The sequence below is a fragment of the Tamandua tetradactyla genome, chromosome 3, assembly GCF_023851605.1.
Source record: "Tamandua tetradactyla isolate mTamTet1 chromosome 3, mTamTet1.pri, whole genome shotgun sequence".
In the NCBI taxonomy this organism is placed as follows: Eukaryota; Metazoa; Chordata; class Mammalia; order Pilosa; family Myrmecophagidae; genus Tamandua; species Tamandua tetradactyla.
Genome location: NC_135329.1, coordinates 109,900,720 through 109,927,875, shown reverse-complemented (window position 1 = coordinate 109,927,875; position 27,156 = coordinate 109,900,720). Strand labels below are relative to the sequence as shown.

The window sequence follows — 27,156 nt, the reverse complement described above, 5'->3', positions numbered from 1 at the left end:
TGCACACTTGTTCTTAATATCAAAAGAATAAAGTTAACAGAATTAAACTGGAAAAAGTAACTCTTAATTGTTCTAAATTCCTTCACTATTGCCTACATCTAGTGCACAAAATGCAATCATAATTTTCATTTTTATCGATTGAGATTTATGTAGCAATGAGACCTGCATGGCACCATGCAAAAGTTTTCCAAGGCTTCTTTGATCTCATTGGGCAATATGTTTGTTCTTCTTCATAGAAAAAAGATAAAAAGATGTATTAAAAGATTTTTCTTTCTGAAAGCCTCTGTCATCATGGTTAATAAGGGCAGTCTAGCACATGTATTTAAGAGGAGAAATTCAATTTCAAATTACTTTAAGTTTCACCTTTGAATTTCATTGTGGTCAGAAGAGTCCCATGACCTTTAAATTTGACGGGAAAAAAAAAAAGGAGTAACTGTTAATCTCATTATTTTATTTTGAAGTCCTCCCAAAGTCGGTAACTCTAGTCCACATTTCTATAAAATGACAAGAGCAGTTCATGTGCATTTATCATTGTTATAGTGAATGACAGTACCTAAGATTTTAATACACCTTCACTATTTTATATATATTTTCAATTCCTACTATAATAATCAGTCTTTTATTCCAGGGCTATCATTATTTTGAACATTTTAATTCTATTTCTCATATATGTGTTACTAAATGTAATAATTGCCTCTTAAAGAATATATTTTATCCTCTTATGAGCCAAACTTATTTTGATATCTTGAAAGTGGTTTTGTACTCATACATGCTACACTTTTGCCTTTATAGTAGAATCTTCTTCTATGTTACAGAAAGTAACACTGAAAGAGAATATTGTAGTTATACAAAAATTGCACAAACTGCTAAAGGACAAGATATATTATGTAACTATGTGTTTCATATGATAACATTGAGATGAGAATTGGTTACAAAAAATAAACCCCACTCAGTTTACCACTTATGATATTTTATTTAATAAGAAAGAACTTCCAGTTATGTGATTTTGTTTATTCTTCTCAATAAATATAAGGGCATGGACCTTATTTCCATCCTATGCACAAAAAATCGATTGAACAATGTTTAGTATAAGAACAAAGTATGGTGGGACTGTAACAATTTATCTCACATATTTCTTGAAGTCAGTTTCATAGATTCATGGCAAATTCAGCTTGTTACAAAGCAGAGTTTTGGAAATCACCCCAAGCCTGTTAATGAAAATCTCTGGGATGTGGGACCACCGAATGTAAAATTTTAACACATTTTACAGCTTGATAACCATTACTAGTCTATAACATAAGGTATATACCATAAAGTATAGTGTAGCAAAGAGGATTTCATACATACAGCTCTAAAGGAAGAGTTAGAAAGAGTTTAAGAAAAATTCGTAACAGTAAATAATTTTCAGTGGCAATGGCCTAGAAAAGAAAAAAGGAAGTCAAAGAATATGAACTCAGTAATCCCTGAGGAGGCAGAATTGGCTAGGAAATTTGCTGTCTTCTGTGAAATGAAGAAACAAGGATACATGTTTGAATGACTGAATAAATAATTCCTCTGTCTATCTGTAATCATATATTAATCTATCAAACTATATATGCCTGATTTATTTATACTAGCTCCAGCAAAATATTAAAATTAATGAAAGTGTTGGAAAAGTTAACTAATTCAGAGTGATCAATGCATGTGATGAGTAATACAGAAGATGATAAGTGGTCAACACATAAGAGGAAGCTGATTTTTGTTGTTATAAAGTTAAGGTCAGTGGAAAACAACTGTAGGATATTTTTCATTTTTGTTTTTGCTTTTGTTTTCTGTGGGGGGGTGCATGGTCCAGTTTCGAACCTGGGTCTCCTGCATGGAAGACAAGTATTCTACCACTGAATCGCCCTGTTCTAGTTTGCTAGCTGCTGGAATGGAAATACCAGAAACGGAATGGCTTTTAACAAGGGGAATTTAATGAGTTGCTAGTTTGCAGTTCTAAGGCCGAGGAAATGTCCCAATGACAACAAGTCTATAGAAATGTCCAATCAAAGGCATCCAGGGAAAGATACCTTGGTTCAAGAAGGCTGATGAAGTTCAGGGTTTCTCTCTCTCAAGCGAGAAGGCACATGGCGAACACAGTCAGGGTTCCTCTCTCATCTGGAAGGGCACATGGCGAACGCGGCATCATCTGCTAGCATCTTCTCCTGGCTTCCTGTTTCATGAAGCTCCCCAGGAGACATTTTCCTTCTTCATCTCCAAAGGTCGCTAGCTGGTGGACTCTCTGATTCATAGTGTTGCTCTTGCTGAATCTCTCTGAATCTCTTTCTCCAAAATATTTCTTCTTTTATAGGACTCCAGTAAACCAATCAAGACCCACTCAAATGGGTGGAGACATGTCATCCCCTAATCCAGTTTAACAACCATTCTTGACTAAATCACATCAACCAGGGAGATGATCTCATTACAGTTTCAAATATACAGTATTGAATAGGGATTATTCTACCTTTATGAAATGGGATGTATATTAAAACATGGCTTTTCTTAGGGGGCATACTTCCTTTCAAACCAGCACACACCCATGTACCCTATAGGATATTTTTTTAAAGAATGATATATAGATATTTGTGATGATGAGCAGGAAACCAAAAAGATTGTTTGGGGGTGAGGGGGAGGCTCATGAGGGAACAATTGAAGAAAAATGCCTGAGGACAACAGAACCGGGAACAGTGGATTGCAACTATACAGGGCAAAGAAGACAGGGCTTGAAAGATAGATTTTGCTTGAGGAATAATGAAAAAGAGACAGATGCCAGTGATAATATAGTCGGCATGATTATAGTAATCATTCAGTGGGGAATTGGACAGGAAATTTTGATGATCCATATGCATTGTAGTTCTTCAGTGCTCTGCCATTATTGGCTTCATCATTGTAGTCCACTCAGAGTATGAAGATTTATGAATCTCTATAAAGATGGTGAAAAAATACTCGGTCTTAAATCAACCATTGGAAGAAGAACTTGTGGAGCAGCAAATGCCTTAAGTAGTAATTTCATAAGGTAGGCAACACGAATGATGATTTCAATTTGATTTAATATCTCAAAAGAGATTATTTTTTTAAACTGGAACAAATGCAGAACAGTGGAACAGATCTTATTTTATCTTTGGCCATAAAACAGTATTTTATAATGAATGTAGGGAGAATTATAAGGTGATCAGCTGATTAAGATTTATAACTGTTAAAATTAATTAGTTCTCCAGGACAGTCTTTGAGAGTTGTTTCCAGGATATTCTCAGTAAGGTATTATTTAAAGATTAAGAATTTAATTGTGCTCTTTTAAAAGAAGAAAAACATAAACCACTAGCAGGTAATTTCTTTTATGTATCATAAATACTGGGTTCCAAGCTGTGGATAAACTAGGAAATTAATTGATATTGTTAAGAAACACACCTGCCCTACTTAAATAATTCTAGAGTGTGAAATAAGAGTTCTAGTGTCCTTATCCTCTTTGTTTGAAAATCCAAACTGGATTTCAATAACTTTGTAAAGTACTTAAAGTGCATCCATGTCAAAATACATTCTATGCTACTAACTTTTAATCCTCCAATTCCTGAGCAGTTCCATTTTTTAAGTTTCATGAATCTGAGTGTAATGATGAGCCATAGAGGTTTTTATCTCTAGTAACATAAAGTGTATCTCAGGTTATTCTTATTTAAGATGAACTCTGGTTTAGTTATTTAACGAAGTATAAAGCAAATTTTGATATATGAATTCAATAATTCAATATAACTGAATAAATTTGGATTTATGCAGATCTGCTATAGTGATATTACCAAGCAATCAATGCTGTTGTTTTTTTCCCCATTGAAGCATGTAAATTATTTTCAGTGATAAATTAGGAAGATTTGATGGATGTAAAGCTACATAAAACAAAAAGAATTTTGTAATTGTCAGAATTCAATTCAAGGACATGTTTCAAAATATTTCTGAACATTTTGTTTTGAAATGCTTGTCCACTGTGCTTAGAATTAAGACTTGTGAAGAATTAGAACAATTTTCTAGATAACTTATGTATAAAGCCATAACTGAGGAAGAAAAGAATGATTTCTAAAAATCAAAAGTTTCATTGGTTGCTCACTTTGATTCTAACTGCTTGAAAATTTGCCCATTCCTCCATAGACCTGACCTTACTATTTATTTACTTTAGTGATCTATCTGTAGTATGGTATATAATGAATACGAAATGTAGAAAATTATATAAAACGTGGGCCTTTTGATGAGAATTTGAGCAAAAAGCTGGAAGAAAAAGCATGAGTGACGACCTGAAACATAACAGAAATAATGATATTAATTTTCATTTAAATCATGCTCCATATTCATGGTTTTGCAATGTATCATTATTAATCAAATAACTAGATTACTAAATACAATGCTATTATTGTCAATTATGATGAAGTTGCTATAATTCTTTCTCAAAACAAATTTTTTTGTTAATGATTTGATTTCATCCATAATGATGGTTTTATGAGAATTGGGCCAGGTTTTAGGACAGCAAATAGGGGTCTTTGAATATCACAAATAATGTCCTTGACATCATGGAAGTCTAGATAAAAAGCCACCTTAGCTATCTGTGAGGAATGAGAGAATTAGCAGAGACTTTGAAATTGCAGCTGTTTAGTTTGGTCCACCATGCCCAGAGAGATCCATTGAGAACGGTTCTGGAAACTGTTCTTTTCTTGAGTACAACTACTCTTGATATGGTGGTATTTGACAGTGATTTTAAATAAGAACTGAATCCAACTAAATTTTCTCTGTGGATTTCCTCTGACAGAGTCACAGAGGCATCTTGTGTCAGCCATGGGCATCGTTCAAACACAGTTAAAACCATTCCAGCATTTATTTTGATACAATCAATTAATCATATGGTTGTGAATTATGTTTAAAGAATGGATTTTAATCAGATCTATTATTGTAATTCTCTGCTTGACTTTTGATGATGGTATCATGGAACCATATATAGGGAGAAATGACTTATCCCAATAAAACTCGTACACATTCTCCTGATTTCATGGTAATAAACATCTGCTTTAAAATGGGAAAACACTGTTTCTTTATCTCTGAGAGGCCAATTTGCTATTAGGTTGTTGGTTCTACTTCTTATAGGGCAACCAGAGATAACAAATCACAGAATCTTAAAAAACATTTCCTAACATGCAGATTCAGTTTTTATGAGTGGCTACTTATACTATTCAATACTTCTCAAATTAATCCCCAATTCTTAATTTATATTTCAATATTGCTATAAAATGTGCCAATTTCAGAGTTTAGCACAGAACAAGGAAAAATGACCATACAATCTAAATTTCCAAAAATATTTCAACAAGTGAAGTCCAATTTGAATTACCCTGAGCATCTAGCAAAATGCAGGAGATTAGCAGAAGTCTCTATATGATATTCAGGAATTCATTTGTGACATGGCTGGTTCTATTCATTTGGTTGAAGTTGCTGCATTAGCAGACTTCTTGTTTGTCAGTCACTGACCTTTTCCCCCTCTGGGTCTTTCTAGATGCTCCACCAACTGGTCGGGCACACAGTGTGAGAGGCCAGCCCCCAAGAGTAGCAAGTCGGATCACATCAGCACGAGTAAGTTTCTCTGATTAACATCTCGAGTGACCTATATTGTCTATACATCTTTATTCTTTCTTTTGATGCCATTATGGAGGGAGATAATGCTTAGAAAACCATGTCTATGGATTTTTGCAAGAAGTCCTCTGTAACCTGAGTGTTTTTGAAAGATGAACCTCTGAACTCTCTCTCCTGGTGGCAGGATCCAGTGTTTATGTGCTCCTTTAGGCAGCAAGAGTTAACACAAACTTCGGCAGTTTTCAGATTGCACATCTGAAAAGCTTGCATAAGCTTTTCTTAGAAACTGTATGTCAGTTGCAAAAGTTGTAAATATCACAAAGTATGTGGGAATGCTCCAGGAGGAAAAAGTATTCCATGTTTTAATTAGAGAACAGTATGTTGTCTTATAATGTATTTCAATGTGGTATGGAAGAAACTGACTTGATTTGATTTGTCTGAAAGAGAAATAAATTAACAAGAACTTTTAAAAAGGATCATAGGTGATTTATTTCTTCTATGTCTTTAACATGCTAGTTTTTTTTTTTTTTAACATACTGGTTTTGAAGTACAGTAAGTGTAGTTCAAACGTTTGTGAGCCTTGTTGTATAGCTGTATTCTTAGGACAGATCCATGGCGTGAAAGTTTATCCACATCATTATGGTGTATGTGTAGGTGTGTGTGTTGTCTGACAACTTGAGATGACTTATAAAGGTTTTCAAAATAAAAGTATGAAATAAAGTTTCCCAGTTCACACACATTGTCATTAATTTGACCATGAATGGAGAACCTTGAAATATTTGTAACATCTATCAAGTGTATAAATACATCCTTGAAGGGGAAAAGTAAAATCAAAAGGCAATAGATAATCCCTGACTGACAAATTCTTACCTTAACAGATTTCACCTAGTCATTCAACTTTTGGAGGAAAAAATCCCTAAATGCAAACCTAAAACATAACACTTTGGAATTAGTAAAAAAAAAATAGGAATGAAACTATCAAAGTATAAAGCATATGGGATTTTTGTACCCTAGGGGCTGGCTCCCAGCATTTCTGATCTACCTGTTTATTGTCCTCTGACCCCAAATAGTTTCTGTTAACTTCCTGAAATTGAAGAATTTCAAGCAACATTGTCCTAAATTTCAACATTTAGATATATGTTTGCATTAATAAGCATGAACATTTTTAAAAATGGCAAATATGTCTGGAATAAATAGATACACATGATTATCTGAATTTGGAAGGGTGAGATCTTTAGTCATGAGGCAGTTTGGGTGTAATTTAGAATCTAGGTGCTGGATTTAGGGCTAGGAAAGAAGGATTTAGGGAAGCTATATGTACATGATTTATGGGAACAGGACACTAGGATTTGAGGGATTGATTCACAAAAGTTAGTGGGATGGTAAACTATAGCTTACCTAATTTAATATTGTAAAAGTAGAGGAAAGGGAAATATACACATATGTATTTCTCCTCCCTTTTCCCAGGGTCTAGTGCTCCAACCAATACTGCCAATAATTCTGGCAGCCTACTAAAATTGACGTATGATTTCTTGAACTATTTGTACAACTTTACCATCATTAACAGCATTTTTGTCTATGAAAATTCATTTCAAGTTATCAACCTGTAGAGCACAATGAATTTGTAAGGTGGAAATTGTGAAGACAAGATAATTTAGCCTTTCTTTTATAGGAATTTATCAGTTATCTAAGATAAATGAGACACATAGTCTTTTAGATAGTCAAAAATAGTTATAATTATTGTTAAAACTCTCTAGAAACTAATGTTTGCTGAATTTTCAAATTTTAAATAAGGTCCATCCACAAAGCAGATATATAGTGTTTGGAAAAAGGTTTGAAGCAGGGGTATTCCAGATATCATTATTTGGAGGAGAGGTGTTCTCAAGCATTTTGCATGGACAATAGGATTTCTTCATGATGACATGCCTCTAATTCCATGCAACTGTTCTAAAACAGGGTACATCAAAATGGAGAAGGAGTTGAGAAGAGTTGTTACCATTTTTTAAAAGATTCTGATGCTCTTTTTCACATCACTGATCCAGTCATTAAATTAATGGAAGTATCAATGCACATTGAAAGGGCTATTAGCTATGTAAATGTCAAATTATCTCAGTCTTAAGCAAAGTTGACCAAATAATGACTCTATTAGAAGGTGCTTATCATCAGACATTTATGCTTAGAGAAACTTGCCTCAATAACTTTGAAAGGAGGAAAAAAGGTAGTTAAACTGACCCTTCCTTAAGTAGGTGGGTTATTAGTATTCACTCAAGAAAAGCCCAGTGGTTCTCAATAGTTGTCAAACATTCCCTAATCTTGAGTAAAGGTTATATGCCCAATGAGAAAGATAATTTAGGAACGTGTTTTCAATTCTGCATTTCCACTTAAGGTGAAATATTCCATCATCATTGGACCTTGGCAGAGTCAAGAATATACTGCCTCTGTCTGCCTAAGTACTGTCAATTTACATGGAGATTTGCCTTTCTAATTCATGCATGGTTTTCTTAATTATCTCTGAGTAGTAGTACTGATGTTTTCTGGTGCTTGTCATTTAAAATAGCTAAAAATCAGCCTCTGGAATTAGGCAGATCCACAGCTTTCTACTTGGCCTTCATTTGAAGAAGCATGGCTTGACTCTCCTGAAGTTATTTTGAGGAATTTTAAACTCAGGATAAAAAATATCATTATGTGTAGATAATTTAAATTTGCATAAAATTTTAAGAGTGGATACTGGATGTTTCAATTGTGCTATTCATATGAATTAAAATTAAGGAGGCTAAAAATATATTCATATTTATACATATATATAAAATTGGTAGTTTTGCAAAGATGCTGTTTTACTGTACTGACAACAGAGATATGACACCTGCCAGGGTGATGCTCATGTATGCTCTTATCCTGTTTTGTCTTTGCCTCTTTCATGTCACCATGGTTTAACAGCAGGAAAAAAAGAATGGATTATGTGATACCAGGAATCATAATTTGCAAATGTAGATGGACAACTGAAAAATTCATGTCATGTTTTTGTATCATTTCTCCCAAAGACTTCTAAAATAATCCAGCTCCCTGAAGGTTGAGAAGAAAGAGAAGAGATCTGGATTCAGACAAATATGAGTTTGACTACTGCCACTGAAACCTCTTAACCTTGTCTTTGCACGAGTCACTTAGCCTCTGTGAAGCTTTCTGAGGCCAGCCTGATGTTTATCATATGGATTTTTTATACTGTCATTTACTTAACTCAGCAGATGTTTATAGACCCTCTACCAAATTCTATACTGGATCCTGGAGATAGGACAGTAAATATGATAGACAGGGCGTCCTCTAATAAAGCTGAGTTTCCAGTGGGGTGAACGGCAATTAAACAAGGAAGAAAACAAAGAAGTAAATATGCAAATATATGAAATAATTGTGAGATTTGTTTGGTTCGATGAAGGAAGTGAAAAAGGAGCCAAGATAGAGAATGACCAGAAAAACTGAGGTCAGGGGCAATTTCTCTGAATTGGCAAAACTTAAGCTGAGTCTTGATGGATAAAAATCGGGAGGAGAGGAATGGGGTATTCCAAGCAAAAGGAACAACAGATACAAAAACCCTGGATCAGGAAAGAGTTAGTCATGTTCAAGGGGTTGCAAGAAAATCAGTGTAACTGGGATCATTTTTTTTTTTTTAATTAATAGACTATCTTCAGAGCAAGTTTCGATTTATAAAAAATTGGTTAGAAAGTACAGAGAGTTCCTATATGTCCCTCCTCCCCTGACCCAGTTTCCTCTGTTCTTAACATCTTGCACTAGCATGGTACATTTGTTACAACTGATGAACTGATATTGATACATTAGTTTACTGAGGATTCACTCTTGGTGTTGTACAGTTCTTTGAGTTTTGACAAATGCATAATATAATGTATTCACCCTTTGCAGTAGCATAGCGAACAGTCTCACTGCCCTAAAAATCCCCTGTGTTTCACCTATTCATCTCTCCTTCCCCCTGAACCCCTGGCAACATCAGATCTTTCCCTTTTATTTTTGAATTTTTATTTTAGTAATGTGTGTACAACTTAAAATTTCCCCCATTAACCACCTTCAAATATGTAATTCAGTGGTGCTACTTACATTCACGATCTTATGCGGTTGTTACCATTATCCATGATCTCAGCTTTTCCACCAGCCCCGACAGAAATTCTGTGCTAGTTAAACTTTATCTCCCCCTTTCCCAGCCCTCTGCAACCCCTGGTAACCTGTATTCTGGTTTCTGATTATGAACATGCTTATTCTAGTTGCTTCCCCTCAGTGAGATCATACAATATTTTTCCTTTTGTATCTGGCTTATTTTACTCAATATGAAGTCTTCAAGGTTTCTCCATGATATTGCATGCCTCAGAATCCCCTTCCTTTTCACAGCTGCATTATATTGTATTATGTACACACACACACGCACACATACATATATACATTTTTCAGGTGCATTTATCAGCTGATGGACACTTGAGTAGCTTCCATCTTTCAGTAATTGTAAATAATTGTGCCATGAACATTGATGTACAAACATCTGTCATGTCCCTACTTTCAGTTCTTTTGAGTATATTTCCAGAGGTGGGATTATTACTTTTCTTTCCATGTGTTCTAGTTAACTCACTCTCTGCTTATCACCACATGTACTCTCTTAGGCAAACTTACCTAATTCCTTGGATTTAGTTATTAACTATGTGTTGATATCCCCCCAGTTTTTATCATCAATCCTGCTTTCTGTCTGGATTCCTGGACACATTTACCACTACCCACTTGGTATCCCTCCTCTCGCTCTCACTCTAGCTCTAGCAATAGGTCTAGGTCTACCACATGTAAATTGTACAGGGATCTCAATAGTAATGCCCACCAAATGATGTTATCACCTTCCCTATCTAAACAAGACATTTTCCTGTTTTATATCCCTGTTCATATCAAGAGCTGCAAAATCCACTCAGTTCCCCAAGCAGCATTCAAGGGCCACACAAACTTCCCTCTCTCTTTCATATCTTTTAAGTCTAATCAAACAATGCATTCAATAGACATTCCTTCATATTTTTTCCCAACATCACCTTTTATTTTTACTATATTATACAAATCCCTGGCTCATTTACATGACTTAGATGACCCATCATTATCTCACTACTGCTTTCCTCTATAGCCTCATCTTCAACCTTTCTCTCCATTCTGTATGCTAGCCAAATTGTTTGTTGTTCCTCAGTCTTCAATCTTTTTTCTCTCAGACTTTCACATTTCTCTGCCTAGATTAATTGAGTATCTTCTTTCCCATCTGACTGTACTCCCTTTCACAGACTAAAGTCAACTCATCTCCCAGGTCTCAATACACATGCCTGTCATCTTACATTTCAGGCATGATTAGATGCTTCTCCTTTGTGCTCCCAAAGAGATGCATACTTTCCCTAAGGTCATACTTGATTGAACCATGTTGAAAAAGCCCGTTTCTCTACCATTTTTATCATGCATCTTCAAGCATCAGGAAAGAGGGATCCTTTTAATTCCAGCACCAAGGAGAATACATGTTGAGCATGTGGGGTATAGCAGAACCTCAAAATCTATTTGCTAATTGACAATTGAATATATAGTACTTATTATATTTCAGGAACTGTTCTAACTGCAGAACAAAGAAAAAGAAAACTTTTCATGAAATCAACGAGCTTAAACATAAACCGATGCTTAAAACATACCATAAAACATACAAAATGGAGGCAGGAACAGGTGCTATGGAACCATACATTTTTAACTATTTAATAAACATTTTCTATGTGATAGACATTAGACCTATTGACACTACTATTAGGTGAGTATTAATGATGATATGCATTCTGTAGATGAGTAAACTGAGACAAAAATGAGATAAGTAACTTGCCCAAGGACATGTTGCTAGTAAGCAGCAGAACAGATTTAAACAAAGGTACCTCAGATCCAGAGTTTATTATCTCAACTACTATGCAATCCTGTCTCTCCCATTGAAGGGGTCACTTCAGCATAGCACATTGGTAATAAAGTTCTTCCTTCTAATGGCAAAGTATAGCATAATGAACCTCAGAACCATGTTACAAGTAAAGACTTGCTCTGCTATTTTAGGTGAGAAAGTTAAGATATTGTTCTAGTTTTCTAGCTGCTGGAATGTGATATGCCAGAAACAGAATGGTTTTTAAAAAGGGGAATTTAGAAGGTTGTTAATTTACAGCTCTAAGGCCATGGAAATGTCCAAATTAAAGCAAGTCTGTAAAAATGTCCAAATTAAGGCACCAACAAGTGGTTACCTACATTCAAGAAAGGCTGATGAAGTTCAAGGTTTCTCTCTCAACTGGAAAGGCACATGGTAAACATGGCAACATCTGTTAGCCTTCTCTCCAGGCTTCTTGTTTCTTGACGCTCCCCCAGTGATGTTTTCCTTCTTCATCATCAAAGGTCTCTGGTTACAGGGCTTCTCATGGTTCTTATTCTGTTATCGTTCTCAGGCTTTCTCCAAAACGCTTCCTCTTTTAAACGATTCCAGTAAACTAATCAAGGCCCACCGGGCATGGATGATCACATCTCCCTCAAGTCAAAGTTAATACCCACAATTGGAAGAGTCGCATCTCCATAGAGATAATCTAATTAAGTTCCCAACCTAGGTGCTGAGTAGAGATTAAAAGATTAGGTTAACTGTTCATGTTGTACAGTACCATGTAGTTTTATTTCTTAATTTTTTCTTCTTATAAAATATATACAAGGTAAAATTTCCCTTTTTAATCACATTCAAATATAAAATTCAATGGTGTTAGTTATATTCACAATATTCTGTTATCATCACCGCCGTTCATTACGAAGACTTTTCCACACCTCAACCAAAAGCACTGTACCCATTAAGCATTAACTTCTCATTCTTTACTGTTTTAATTCCCTCATTGCTAAAACAAATACCATGCAGTGTGGTGACTGAAACAACAGGAATTTAATAATAGCTCACAGTTTGAGGCTAGGAGAAATCCCAAATCAAGGTGTCATCAATGTAATGCTTTCTCCCGGGTGACTGGGACATTGTAGGGGCTGGCTGCTGGTGATCCTTCGTCCTTGACCTTTCTGTCACATGGCAATGCACATGGCAGTCTTTTTGGCTTCTCCTTTCTTTTATGGGTTCTGTTGACACAGTTTCTGGATGCTCCATCTGGCTTTCTCTCTTAACTTTCCCTATAGACTCTTCAGAAATCAGATTAAAACCCATCCTGAATCACGTGGGCCATACACTAACTGAAAAAACCTCATCAAAACAGGTTCTATTTACAAGAGTTCAAACCCACAGTAATAAATGAAGATTAAGAACATTTCCTGGGGGTGCATAGCTCCAACCCACTACACCTACACATACCCTCGTCACCCACAATTGGATGATGTATTCTCTTTATCACTCTCTGACTTTTTTATCCTAATTATTTCATATCACTGAAATCATAGAACTGATTTTATGGCTGACTTATTGCACTAAACCTGATAACTTCAAGGTTCATGCATGTCAGAACTTAACTCCTTCTCATGGCTGAATAATGCTTCATCATACGTATATGCTCCATTTTGTTTATCCATTCATTTGTTCATGGAAATTGTGTTGCTTGATTTTTTGGCAATTGTGCATAATGTCAGTAAGAACATTGGTGGGAAAATACCTGTTCAAGTACCTGTTTTCAGTTCTTCTGAGTATAAACCCAAATAAGGGATTTCGAGTTCATATAGTAATGACATATTTAATTTCTGAGAAATTGACAAAATGATATTCATAGTGGCTGCACCATTTTTATTCCCATCAAATTCCTGCCAACAATGAATAAGCATTCCTATTTCTCCACATTTTCTCCAAAACATGCTATTTTCCATTTTTTAAAAATAGTAGTCATGTCGGTGGATGTGAAATCATATTTCACTGTGGTTTAGAAATGCATTTCCCTAATAGGTAATGATATTGTGCATCTTATCAAGTAATTATTGTTAATTTATAGATCTTCTTTGGAGAAATGTCTATTCAAGTATTTAGCCCCTTTTAAAGTGGGTTGTTTCTCTTTATGCTGTTGAGTTTTAGGATTTCTTTATATATTCTGGTTATTAAACCCTAATCTCCCATTCTGTAATTGTCTTTTCACTTTCATGATGAAATCCTTTGAGGCACACAAGTTTTTAATTTTCATGAAGTCCCATTTATCTATTTTTTCTTTTGTTGTTTGTACTTCGGTGTAAATTCTAAGAATCCCATTGTCTAACACAAGGTCCTGAAAATGATTCCCTAAGTTGTCTTCTAAGAGTATTATATTTTCGCATCTTTGATTTAGGTAATTAACCCTTTTTGGGTTATTTCTTATTTTTTTTTGTACATGGCCTGAGTAGTGGTCCACCTACATTCTTTTCATATGAATATTCAGTTTTCCCAGCACCATTTATTGAATAGACTTGGATATTTGTAAAAAAATATATATATATATTAGTTATAGATGTTAGGATTTATTTCTGAACTCTCAATTCAACTCCATTGATCCATGTCTGCCCTTGGGCATTTCCATGGTGTTTTGATTACTGTGTTTTAGCAATAAATTTTAAAATTGGGAAGTATGCTTCTTCCAACCTTGTTCTTCTTTACCAAGAAGGTTTTGGTTATTCAGGGCCACTTACTTTTCCACGTGAATTTAATAATTGGCTTTTCCACTTTGGCAAAGAAGGCTTTCAGAATTTTTGTTGGGATTACAGTAAATCTGTAAAACACTTAAAGTAGAATTGACATTTTAACAATATTTAGTTTTCTAATCCATAAACATGGGGTGTCTTTTCATTTACTTAGGGCTTCTTTGAGCAATATTTTAGTAGTTTTTCATGTATAAATCTTTTACATCCTGGTAAAATATCCTAGATATTTAGTCTTATTTTTTTCTACTGTAAATACATTTTTCTTGACTTCCTCTTCAGATTATTTCTACAAATAGAAGCACTACTGAGTTTTGCATGTTGTCTTATACCCCACCACTTTGCTGAATTCATTTATTAACTGTACTAGCTTTGTAATGAATTTTTCATGATATTTTATATATAAGATCATGTCATCTGCAAATAGAGAAAGTTTGTTCTTTCTATCCAACTTGGATACCTTTTCTTTATTTTTGTCCTGTCTGCTGTAACTAGAACTTCCAATACAATGTTTTATAACAGTGGTGATGGTGGACATCCTTTTCTTGTTCCTGATCTTAGGATGAAAGCTTTCAATCTCTCACCATTGAGTATGCTGTTACCTGTTTTTTTTTCCCCCTCATATATATACCCTTTATTATTATGAGGAAGTTTCCTTTACATTTAGTTTTCTGATTTTTTCTTTTTAATCAAGAAAGGATACTGGATTTTGTAAAATGCTTTTTCGGTGTCCGTTGAGATGATCAAGTATTTTTTTTTTTCCATCATTGTATAATGTGGTGTATTTCATTAATTGATTTTTCTGATGTTGAAACACCTTTAAATACCTGGAATAAATCCTACTTGATCATGGTATATAAATCTTTTAATGTGTTGTTGCATTCAATTTGCTAGTATTTTGTTCAGGATTTTTATATCATTGCTAGCATATACCATGAGGAATATTGTGTGTAGTTTTCTTTTCTTGTAGTGTCATTATCTTGCTTTAGTACTAAGAGGGTATCGACCTCATAGAGAGAGCTAGGAACTGTTCCCTCCTCTGCAGTTTTTCAGAAGAGTTTGAGTACGATTGGCGTTAATTCTTGTTGGAATGTTTGGTAAAATTCACCAGTGCAGCCAACTGGTTATGGGCTTTTCTTTGTTCAGAGGTTTTTGATTATTTTGCCAATTCCTTTTTGGAACTGCTTCATTAGCTATTGTATTTTTTCTTGAGTCTGTATAGATAGTGTGTGTTTTTCTAGAAATTTATCCATTTCATCTAGGTTATCTAATTTGTCAACATACAGTTGTTCATCGTAGGCTCTTATAATCCTTTTTATTTATGTGGGTTCCCCTTTTATTTCTGGCTTCAGTTATTTGTGTTCTGTCTTTTTTCTTTCTTTGTCAGTCTAACTAAAAGTGTGTCAATTTTTATAATCGTTTCAAAGAATCTACTTTTGTTTTAATTTATCCTTTCTATTGTTTTTTATTTTTTACCCTCTTTCTTATTTATCTGCACTCTAATTGTTTTTTATATGTTTCCTTGTGCTTCCCTTGGCTTAAATTTGCTCTTCTATTTCTACATCCTTCAGTTATGAGATTAGTTTCTTTGATTCAAGTACCTCTTTTTCAATGTAGACATATGGAGATGCTGCCTTTGTGACATCTAACAAGTTTTAGTATGTTGGGTCTTTGTTTCCATTCACCTCAAGGTATTTCCTAATATTCCTTGGATTTCCTCACTGACAATTATTTAAAACTGTATTGTGTATTTCCACATATGTTATGAATATTCCAGTTCTCCCTCTGTTATTGATTTTTAACTTCATTCCACTATGGTCAGAGAAGATACATTTTTAAATGTGAATCTTTTTAATTTATTGAGATTTGTTTTTGACCTAACATTTGGTCAATTCTGGAGAAAGACCCACATGCACTACAGAAGAGTGTGCATTTTTCTGCCACTGGGTGAAATATTCTTTAATATATCTGTTAGTACTAGTTGGTTTATAGTATCATTCAAATAATCTGTTTCCTTATTCTTCTTCTGTCTAGATGCTCTATCCATTATTGAAAGTGGTGTTTTGAAGTTTCCTACTACTCTATAGAACTGTCAATTTATCCCTTCAAATCTTTCAATATTTGCTTTATATACTTTGGGGCTCCACCATCAGGGTATATACATTTATAATTGTTTTGTATCTTCTTTTCAAATTGACTCCTTTGTCAGTATGCAATGACTTTCTTTGTCCCTCATAACAATATTTAACTTAAATTCTTTTAAAAAATCTGAAATCTGTATAGCTATCCCAGTTCTTACTTTGTTACTGCTTGCACAGTATATATTTTTCTGTCCTTTTATTTTCAACCTGCTTGTGTCTTTGAATTTAAGGTGAGTCTCTTATAGTCAGTATATAGTGGGATCATGCTATTTTACCCATTCTGTCAATCTCTGCCTTTTGTCGGGGGAGTTTAACCGATTTACATTTAAAATCACTATGATGATGCATGATTTTCTTCCACCACTTTATTTTGTTTTTGTAAACTGCACTGTTTTGTCCCTCAATTTTTCCGTTAATGCTTACTTTCATAATTATTGTTCTAGTGTACTGTTTTGAGTCCAGTAATTTGGTTGGTTCTTCTTTAAAATTTCTGTCTCTTTACTGAGATTGACACATTTTTCATTCATCATTTTCCTGCTATCCTTTAGTTCTTCCTCTGGGTTTCCCTTTATCCCTTTGAGCATATTGAAGATCATTTTTTTAAAGACTTTATCTGTTATGTCAAACAGTTGTCTTCTTTTATGGTTTCTGAGTTTGCATCTTTTTATTTTGGGTAGGGCATCATTTCTTCTTTCTTTGCTTGATTTGTAATCTTTTGTTGCACACTGTACATTTTAATATTTTAAAGTATTAACTATGGGGTTTAGTCCCTGAGTGGTCTTTCCCTTAAGTTGTTATCCAGCTAGTGATCTGACAGAGATTTCCTTGAGTACTAGGGACTAAGAAAAACAAACAAGTGTGAAAGCATCTTTCAGTCTTTACAAATGACTCTGCATTGACTGGGGCTGTTCTTCAAATTTTAGCCCTCCTATTAAGAAGAGTAGCATGAATGCATATAAAGTGCATGGTCTTCTATGTCTTTTCTAAGTCTTTGTCTTGACCTGGGCTTGTGTTCTTTCATGGCTTTAGGAAGCCAAATGTCTTCTCTGTTCCCTTTCAAATAGACTCCCCTCCCACCCCACCCTCACCCCCAGACTCCTGGATGTTTTGTTGTATGCCATAAAGCCCATAATCCCTTGCCCTGGGCCACTTTGATTTAATTGTTACTCATACTGCTTTAGCTATCTGTAAACTGCTTCTTCCTAGAGGGCAAGTTCTGGGAGGGTGAATCAGAAAAGAGTTCCTTGTTTCAGTCTCTCAGATTGTCACGGGATATATTGACAGTAACATCTAGACACTCCAATATTCTCATAGGGTTATTCTGCTCTGTCTGGAACAGGCCAGGGACCCACATCTGGGGCAAAGGCTGTTTCCACACTTTGTTAGGTTGGAAGAGGAGTAAGCAAGGTCTTTCATGAACTTATTCAACCATTTTAAAGCTGTGTTTTATTGATGCGGCACTTGCCCAGTTACTGCAAACTTTAACAGTTTTCTGGAGTTTTGAAGAAGATGACTCCGCCAGATTGCTAGTTATTCAAACATTGTGTGAGCAAATGGCACCCTGGAGAATCTTACACCACCCTCTTGCTTAACGTCTAGATAAATTGTTTCTGAAGTTCCACATTCAAATATGATTATATCTGAAATCTCTTAATAAAGAATTTTTGGTATTTTGGTAAGTGACCTCTATTTGGACTTATCTTTATATCTCTTGGTGGGTACTGTCATAACTGATTCATGTTTCCAAGTAGCTGCTATTTGCCTAACATTACTATTATTGTCTGCCCCAGAAGTTTTATATGCACATTATTTGCACAGAGAAAATTATATATTTTAATAATCCTTAATGTTCCATTCCTAAAATATTCAATATCGCCATGTTTAAATTTTTAATTTGTTACTTCTTTGCTTTGTTTCTTGATTTAGGCAGTCCTTGAGCTATCTTGACTAAATCAAGTAAGTGTTGATATCAAGTAGACAAAGCTTTTGTCTCATAGCCACTAAATATTCATCTCTAAGTAAAGTTAGCATTAAGTCCCTGATACAGCTCCTTAACCCTTACTTGATTATCAGCCAATGCTTGAGTTCAATTTTCTTCCTGCCATAAAAGACATATGACATTAGGTGTATCCGTGTGTCTCATTATCAACAAAGGGAAATTATTGTCTCTTTACTCCTTTGGCAAAAAAATAAAATAATATGCTTCCTTACTCTCAAACTAGGCATAGGGGACAGAGTTATCTTCAATTGTGATTCTTCCATATGCTCGGATGAAAACTAAGACCCAGTTTCTCTGACCAGTTTTGAAAATCTATTCTAGGACGCATAAAACTTAAAAACATAGAACTTAAGATGGAAAATGAGTATCTGCAATATAATTCAACCTCCCAAAATATGTTTTGCTGAACTTATTCTGAAATTGGAATTTGAGGAAGAAGATCCTACCTTATTATTTTGTTTAATCAAACTAACAGTCCTGTGTGTTAGTTCTTATTGTCACTGTTTTATTAATGAGGAGCATGAGCCTCAAAGAGTATAGCCTTCCAAAGGTCTCACCACAAGTCATGGAACCAATATTTAGTCCAATGTTCATCCAAACCCAAAACAATGTTGCTTTCGTCTTACCAGCTGATACCTACCTTACCACATGTTCCCATGGCCAAAAAGTATTTGTAGCTAAGGGAACAAAACTAAGAGTGGAAATGTAGCCTGTAAAATTGTGTAAATATGTATTCAATTACATAAAATTGAATATAAAATTATATAAAGTTGATATAAAAACAGTTACTAGAATCTATAAGGAAGACTCCTTCATTGTTGAAAGTTAAATGTGCATTGTAGGAATCAGTAGACTCAGACTGACAAAAGTCGGGATCTTTAACCCCAGTATATTTAAAATCAACATATAAATACAAGATAGCTAAAGAAACATTTCTAATGGATGAAGTATTTGGATAGGAGAATGATTTCAGTAACAAAAGTACGTATTGGGAGTATAGGTGTTTGGGTAAGCTTCATTTTTATTATATTAATAATCAAATAATTTTGGTGTAATGAAACAATCGTATCGGTATTTAATTATGTTTAAGATTTTGCCTCTTCATTGTGTTTGTTTGTTCATCTATGTATTCATTTGTTTTTCAGGAAGCATTGCCATCATTGTGCCTCTTGTCCTCTTGGTGACTTTGATAACCACTTTAGTAATTGGTTTAGTGCTTTGTAAAAGAAAAAGAAGGTAAGATGAGATGTTGTGGACTAACAGTGAATAAATCATACCAATATTTGCAGAAGCATACTGATGAGTTTTTTTTCTTTAATTTCCTAAAAGATGACTTAGTTATCCTACTTTCAAAATCCTATGTTTTTCAAACTCTTTCATATCTCTATTTTACTTAAAGTATAATTTAGACCTCTTTCCCCATGTTATGTTGGTAGAGTGACTCCACTGATGTATTTTAACAAAACTAACAGGGAGCCATATTAATTAAAATTCCAATAAGATTTTACATTTGTAGTAGTCTTTCCTTGAAACAGCAATGGTCTCTGAGAAGAATTTTATTATATTAATGTGCATGATTAGAAATTCACTACCATAATACTATAAATTTATATGTATATCACACATTATATATTGTAGTCACAACTGTGCATTTGCTTCATTTCTATCTCACTGGAAGTGTCATTACTTTAATTTATATGGATATGAAGTTGTAAATCTCTAGGATTGGTATGTCTGTGGGGTCATTATCCAAGAACCAGAAGAGCTTATGAAAAATAGCTTTCAAGTTCTGTAAAGCAGAATTCAGCCATGTGACTTGAAGGTTGACTACAATCTATTTCAAAGTTTTCTTATCTCTATTTTGGTACAGATGGTTTTTCAAAGGAAGAGGAAAATTTTTAAACTTAAAAAGATAGCTGGTTGGTGAATATTAAATTTCCACTAACATGATATTAACTATTTAGAGGGGATATTTTCCATCAGTCATTTTAACATCAGTTATTAAAGCAATAAATAAGATAGTTGTAAATATCCTGAATGTGGCATTTAGACAAATCACTTATACCTAATGTTCACACACTCTAGGACAAAAACAATTAGAAGACAACCTATTATCAATGGAGGAATAAACGTAGAAATCGGCAACCCATCATATAACATGTATGAGGTGGATCATGATCACAGCGATGGGGGGCTTCTGGATCCTGGTTTTATGGTAGATCCAACAAAGGTACTATCTCTTCTGCTGATGGCTAGTAAACACTAATACTCTTGCATCAGATTTCTATTATTGGGTTGTGAATTGCATCATGCTTTCCTTTTAGGAAAGTATTAGTAAAGGACCATAAGATGAGTTGAGGGTCATAGCCTCTTCTAAAGAAAAAGATAAAACGAAATTGTGGATTGGATTCATTTGAAGTATGTAAATAGATTTAGCATGTTTTGGACAATACATACTTGTTATGTAAACTTGCAGAGTCTATTTTCAATGAAATCTTATACAAATGTGTTGTGGCACTAGAATATTTAAATATTCAGCCCCATATAAACACATTGACTGACTTCTTTTTTCAGTAATAAATAACAAGTGCTTCATTGTCAAAATAAGTACTTTATTTCTGATAGTGGTTCTTTCTTTGAAGAGTTAACTAGGCTGTGTCCTTTCATTTGTTTTTGATCAAATCATTTTGAGAAAATTTTTCCTATCTGCTATAATATCCTTGCTATTAATAATTGAGTAAATTTAACCTAAGAATATTTAGTCTTTTAAAAGATTCTGTTAGTTTTTATTACTGTATTCTCAGGTTGTCTGCACTGAAGAGAAATAGATAAGTGATACAGTTATACATGCAAGTTAAGTGGCAAATTCCCTTCATTGTGTTATCTGCTTAACATGATAATCTAGAATATTTTACTCTGAGTTGAGAATATCAAGTTTCTATAATCTAACCATGTCAATTTTCTATAAGTTATCTATTCATTTATTGAATATTTAGTTTTTGATATAGTGAAGATATTTTGTTCAAAATGAACCTTTATGTTGTAAATCAATACAATGACCAATCTACCTCCAAACAGTTTGGCACTCACAGCAACAGCTAATCCCAAAGAAGTTGAATAGGGCCCCATATATTCAATATAGTTCTCAATCCATGGTCAGAATTTTTGAGCCTGAAATTGATCCATTAATGGTCAACTATTTGTTTCTGTGAACAGAAATCTATTGTTACTGCATGTGTAGACTTTGCAGTATCAGAACGTATTGTGATGATTGTTTTCCCACTTAGAAGATGAGTTTATAAGTACTATTAATTTCTAATTTAGTAACTAACTCTTAGAACTAAAGTTATTCATGAAATATATTCTGGTAACCTTAGTTTCAGTATTCTGTGTTTGAAATCAGAAGGCTTTATGTACTGTATGTACTGTACACATTGTTATTTGATCATTTAGCTCTGCAGAAGAAAGACATTAAATAATACACTTTCCAAATCTTTGCATTTCTCTTAGGAATAAAGTAAGATAGCGTAATTATAATATGAACTGATGGGGACATCCTTTAGACACTTTTCATAAGCGAGTTCTCATTTTCCCCATTACTTTTATCTAGCCATGATAGAATTAAATCATATTTTGACATTTAAAAGAAAAGCTTTGATAGTATTCTATTTTGAAAAATTTCCACATTTACTCTAAGATGATAAAGTTACAGTTCATTGTTTCTCAGATATAATTTTAGTGTAGCACACAATGTCAAAAAACACCTATTTACCAAATATAGATAATTGTGAAAAGTAGAGGACCACAATGAAGCCAGAGTAATGATCAAATGCATTTTACAGTTGGAGTGTACATTGTCTTAGAGTGGTTTAATATATGCATGATGTCATTGCATTGCAAATAAAGATTTTTATAGACAAGTCGTTTTTTATTATTTTAAAATGGTTAAAGTTTCTAGTACACTGGAACTTCTAATCAAAGTAATTGAGGTAGTTAATAAAGCTAATAAAATAGATTTCATTATGGAGGCAACAACAGCATAGCTTGAAGAGTTCGAAAGAAGGGAATTTGTCTTTATAGTTTCATCCTCAAATTCATCTCTTTCCTTACTCAGATTTTTGTCAATATTTTCTAAATAATTGCTTTGTAGGGAGAGATAAAGAGGCAATGTTGATTTGACTTTATGTTGAAAACCTTTCCCCATGTTCTTGTCCCAAACTTTGTGGTCACTCAATGTTAAAATTTGATGATTAAGTTTTTTTAAATATCAATATCATGAATATTTTCATATAATCTACTTTAATATGACTTTTTCCTTGGGACCACTAATAAACAACAATATTATAAATTTGAACATAACATTGGCTACTTCTGCCCTTAGACCCAAGAAGTGTTAATCATTGCCCTTTATGGAGACTAAATGTGTCAATTTAATTATTAATGTATCTTAGACTAGGGAGTCTGATTTCCAATTTTCATGTGTCAAATTTAAATTTTGACTTTTTTCCCTAAAAATATAGGGTGATGATGAATTTTACTCTAATTAGAAACAGTCAGATATTTGAGTGTCCTGAATGGGTCACTGTCAGAACTTTCCAAAGTGGTGAAACTTTAATAGGGTGAGACTTAGGTACACTTTTCCCAGAGCTGTTAACAAAGATATTATTTCTTTGGGGGGGGGGGAGTGATGACATTAAATAAGCATAAATGAATAGATGTTTCCAGAGTCACAGCCTGTCTACTGGTAAGCTGGACAGAATAGAAATGCCCAGTATTAATATTTCTTTCTTACGTTGTTAAAGTTAACATGAATATACCGAACGTGCCACAGAGGGAAAGCCTGTTTTTGTATTATTTTTATGACTTTCATTATTTTATGTCAATGAAGAATGGTTCTATGATATTAGAACAGAAACTAAACTTCTCCTTTTGCATACAGGCCAGGTATATAGGGGGAGGGTCCAGTGTTTTCAAGCTTCCCCACACAGCGCCGCCCATCTACCTAAACTCTGATTTGAAAGGATCGCTAACTGCTGGGGTGAGAGAAGACTCTTCATTATTCCATACCCATTCCATCACAGAACCCCTCACAAAGACTAATGACTAGACTTGGATAAGGACTTGTCTTTAATTGAGTTTTTAATTAACAAGATTTCAAAACAGCATTAAAATCGGGAGCTTATTTTATGTGTCCTGACTATGCCTACATGAGATTATGTATAGCACATGTTATCATTTTAGATATGCCATTAAATAGAAATCTCTCTTCTGAATTTGAATATATTATAGCTTCTTAACAATTAACACAAAGTATTGCTACTCTTAGCAAAGACATCTCTAGTCAGAAATTTAAGTTAAATTATGTAAACTTCAATTTATGCTTCATCATATTCATTTCTTATTGAAATATTTTATTTGGTAAATATAAATGTGATGTGTAGTTAAACAAAAATATACATTACAGTGTGGGATCATATTGGGAAATTAGAGATAAGTGAATTAAAACATTTATAAAATGTGAAAAATTAAGTAGTTGGAGTCTAAGAAGGGTTTTCTGTCTAAAGTTGCATAGTTTATTTCAGGTGGTGGAAGGATAAAATGCAGGGTTCCAGTTCCCCAAGAATGTGTATTCTCTTCCCTACACCACTCACCCATCAACTATTTTTCATTCTCATTTTTTATCATGTTTGTCTTATTTGCTGTGTTAAAAGATTGTAATGTTTTCTTGACGTAGCTAAGATTTAACGTACTGTTTTTGGAAACACAAAATTAAAAAAATATATATTAGACAACACTTTCTAGGGTTAGACTGCAATTGGTATGAATATTGCTTACATTGCTCAACTGAGGGCAGTCACTGCTACATTTCTTAATTGTATCGTAAAATACTCTGCATACGCATAAGACACAAAGTAATTTGTTCTTCCCAATTCTTTGGACTGAGTCAAAAAACTTTGCCACAATAAGTATGTACAGGTTGTTTGCAACAAAGATAGTTTTAAAAAATACTCCAGCAATATTAAGTTCTTTGATGTTATTTTTATTTTTGTTTATTTGCTTATTTTTAACTTAATATTGAAAAATTATATGCACCTAGCAATTGGATGATTTTCTGAAATCAGGAGATTTCTAGCCATTAAATCTTACCTGTCACTGATAGGCTTGTAATAACAGTGAGAGAGGGGAAACATGCTTTACTGGAACTACGACAACTGACTTATTCTTTTATTTTTATTTTTATTTTTTGCTTTTATAATAAAGCCTCATCCACTCAGAAAACTTTGTGAATAGAGTTTTCACAAAGATTACTTCAATCTTTCAATATTATGCCAAAGTCCCCTTCAGTTTCGCAAGTTACCTAATAAGCATCCAATTATGATTTTTATCTAATATCATGATAAAATATACTAAAGCCTATATACATAGAATGGAAATTACATTTACATATTTGTCATTTAGTAAATCAAATATATTGCAAATAAGTGTTTTTACCACAAAGAGATAGACATCCTAGAAAATGACTGGTGATTGTATTCAAGGATGTTAATGAAATCGTATTTATTTATTTCTCCTTCAGCCAACAAATTACTCCAATCCAGTATATGCAAAATTATATATGGATGGGCAAAACTGTCGAAACTCCCTAGGAAGTGTTGATGAAAGGAAAGAACTGCTCCCAAAGAAAATAGAAATTGGGATAAGAGAGACAGTGGCATAATCGGCGGTATCTTTTATATGCTGTATAAATGTATAAAATATAAGGATTACTTTTGTATGTTCCAACAGTATTATACTTGTTTTAGCATCAGCATTACCTCTTTCCTTTATCTTTTTTTCTGGTTAATTGTTTTTTGATTTTTCTGAGTTTTAATTCTGTTTCTTTGCTGATGACTATTGATTGACCATTTGTAAGGTATTTTTATGAAAAAAAAACTGCACTACAGTACAATTTGCAACAATGCTGCTGGTATGACACACGTTTAAATTTGTTAAAATTAAAAGCATATTTCTTTGTAGTGTGACTATGAGCAATCTATTTTATATGAACTTTTTTTGGTTCTACTTAATCAACAAACAGGATCTCAGCACTTTTTTTTTTTTCATTATATGGTCTGAAAGCTGAAATACAATGTCATTTTATTTTTCTGTTTAAACTGATGGAAGAATGGTTGAATGGCCAACTCTCTTCTTCGGACCCATTAAGACTGATTTAGACACTGCTGAAAATAATATATCCTTACAAGCTCAGCATCACCTGCTTTGAAATTAGCCTTAGATTGCCAAGTGATTAGCAAGATTTTTGAGCAACAATTTTGAAAATATATAAAAATCTAACAATTTGCATGAACCCAGATGACTACATTTTCCAAAATTTAGTGGCATCTACATGATAGACTAAACATTTATACCCTGTTAGCAGTAGTTATTTTTAGGTGATAAAGCATAGCAAAAATATCCCCTCAAGTTCAAAGACTTGCTATGGGATAACATATTTCGTTCTCCCACAAGCCTGAGATTAGCCTAGAGCACAAGAGGGCATTGGATACTTGTGTCTTAGGTATTTCTTCCCAGTCAATTTTGTGGATGATTAACCCAAAATCTGTTCTACAGGGAACACTAAAGAAGAAGCACACAAATTAATGACAATTTCAATTATGTAAGTGATTGTCCATGCTAAGTCAAAAGAAAGGTGCAAAACTGCCATTTTGATGTAGTTAGTAAACATTTTCAAGATATACTATGACTAATCCATTATTTGCCCTACCCCCCAAAATATTCTTAAAGGACCTCATAATAGTTACAGAAGAACAGTTATCTGCCCATTATCAAAGATGGAGAGTATAAATGCTACACTAGTTACTCTAGCACTTCGGTTTCTTTTGGTTATGTAAAAAACACATGGACCCCATTCACCTTTTATTTTTTTTTAATTTTCAAATTTTTATTGAAACAAGTATGGTTTATTTAAGATGTATAATATAGGATAGCATTTTTATACAAATATCTTTAAAGGCACAAAAGATTTATTCACAAGGTATGGAGGGCTTTTTGGTTCCTCTGATAGATATGACTGACTTTTAGCTGTCATAATGTATTAACCTAACAGATGAAATATGTTTGTGGTTGCTCTTTATCCCTTTGTACAAGCATTAAAAAAAAGAACTGCTGTTTTATAAGGATATTTTTTGTTGTACTATGTGCATGCATACTACCTATTTCTAAACTTTGCCACATTGAGGCCTTTATAAACTATTGATTTATGTAATACTAGTGCAATTTTGCTTGAACGATGTTATGCATATCATAAACTTTTTCAAGTTCTTGTTTAAGTACATTTTTTAAATTGAACAGTATTTTTCATTTTGGTTATAATAGTCATTTTGCCTATGTTTCTACAATGAAGTGTTAAATACTTTATAAAAAATGTTGACTGACTTATTTAAATGAAATTCTACATATTTAAGTGCTTGTGTTGGGTAATTTTTAAAAATAAGAAAATCCATTTCTTTACATAGCGTAAATATTTCTAGAAAACAAAATAGTGAACACGAGAGAGAATTTTTGTTATATCATTTGGACTTTCCCAGGAAATTCTAATTTCATTGTATTGCTTTTCAAATTATAAAAGAGACGACATATTTTCTCTTCTTTAGGAAGAAACATGCCCCTTACTTTTAGCTTTTTCTTGACTTACTAAGCTCCACATAGACTCCATACTGAACT

At 33.5% G+C, this 27,156-nt stretch overlaps 1 protein-coding gene across 1 annotated transcript in view; it reads left to right on the top strand.

Annotated features, from left to right (window-relative positions):
* The window catches only part of LRP1B (LDL receptor related protein 1B), a 1,945,542-nt gene extending 1,918,717 nt beyond the window's left edge, over positions 1–26,825 (top strand). Inside the window, exons 87-91 of the mRNA XM_077153691.1 lie at positions 5,546–5,622; positions 19,578–19,668; positions 20,518–20,662; positions 23,372–23,470; positions 25,010–26,825. Of these exons, the coding sequence (XP_077009806.1) occupies positions 5,546–5,622; positions 19,578–19,668; positions 20,518–20,662; positions 23,372–23,470; positions 25,010–25,150 (553 nt within the window). The 3' untranslated portion in view covers positions 25,151–26,825. The remainder of the gene's footprint in view (positions 1–5,545; positions 5,623–19,577; positions 19,669–20,517; positions 20,663–23,371; positions 23,471–25,009) is intronic.
* Positions 26,826–27,156: the final 331 nt, after the last annotated feature.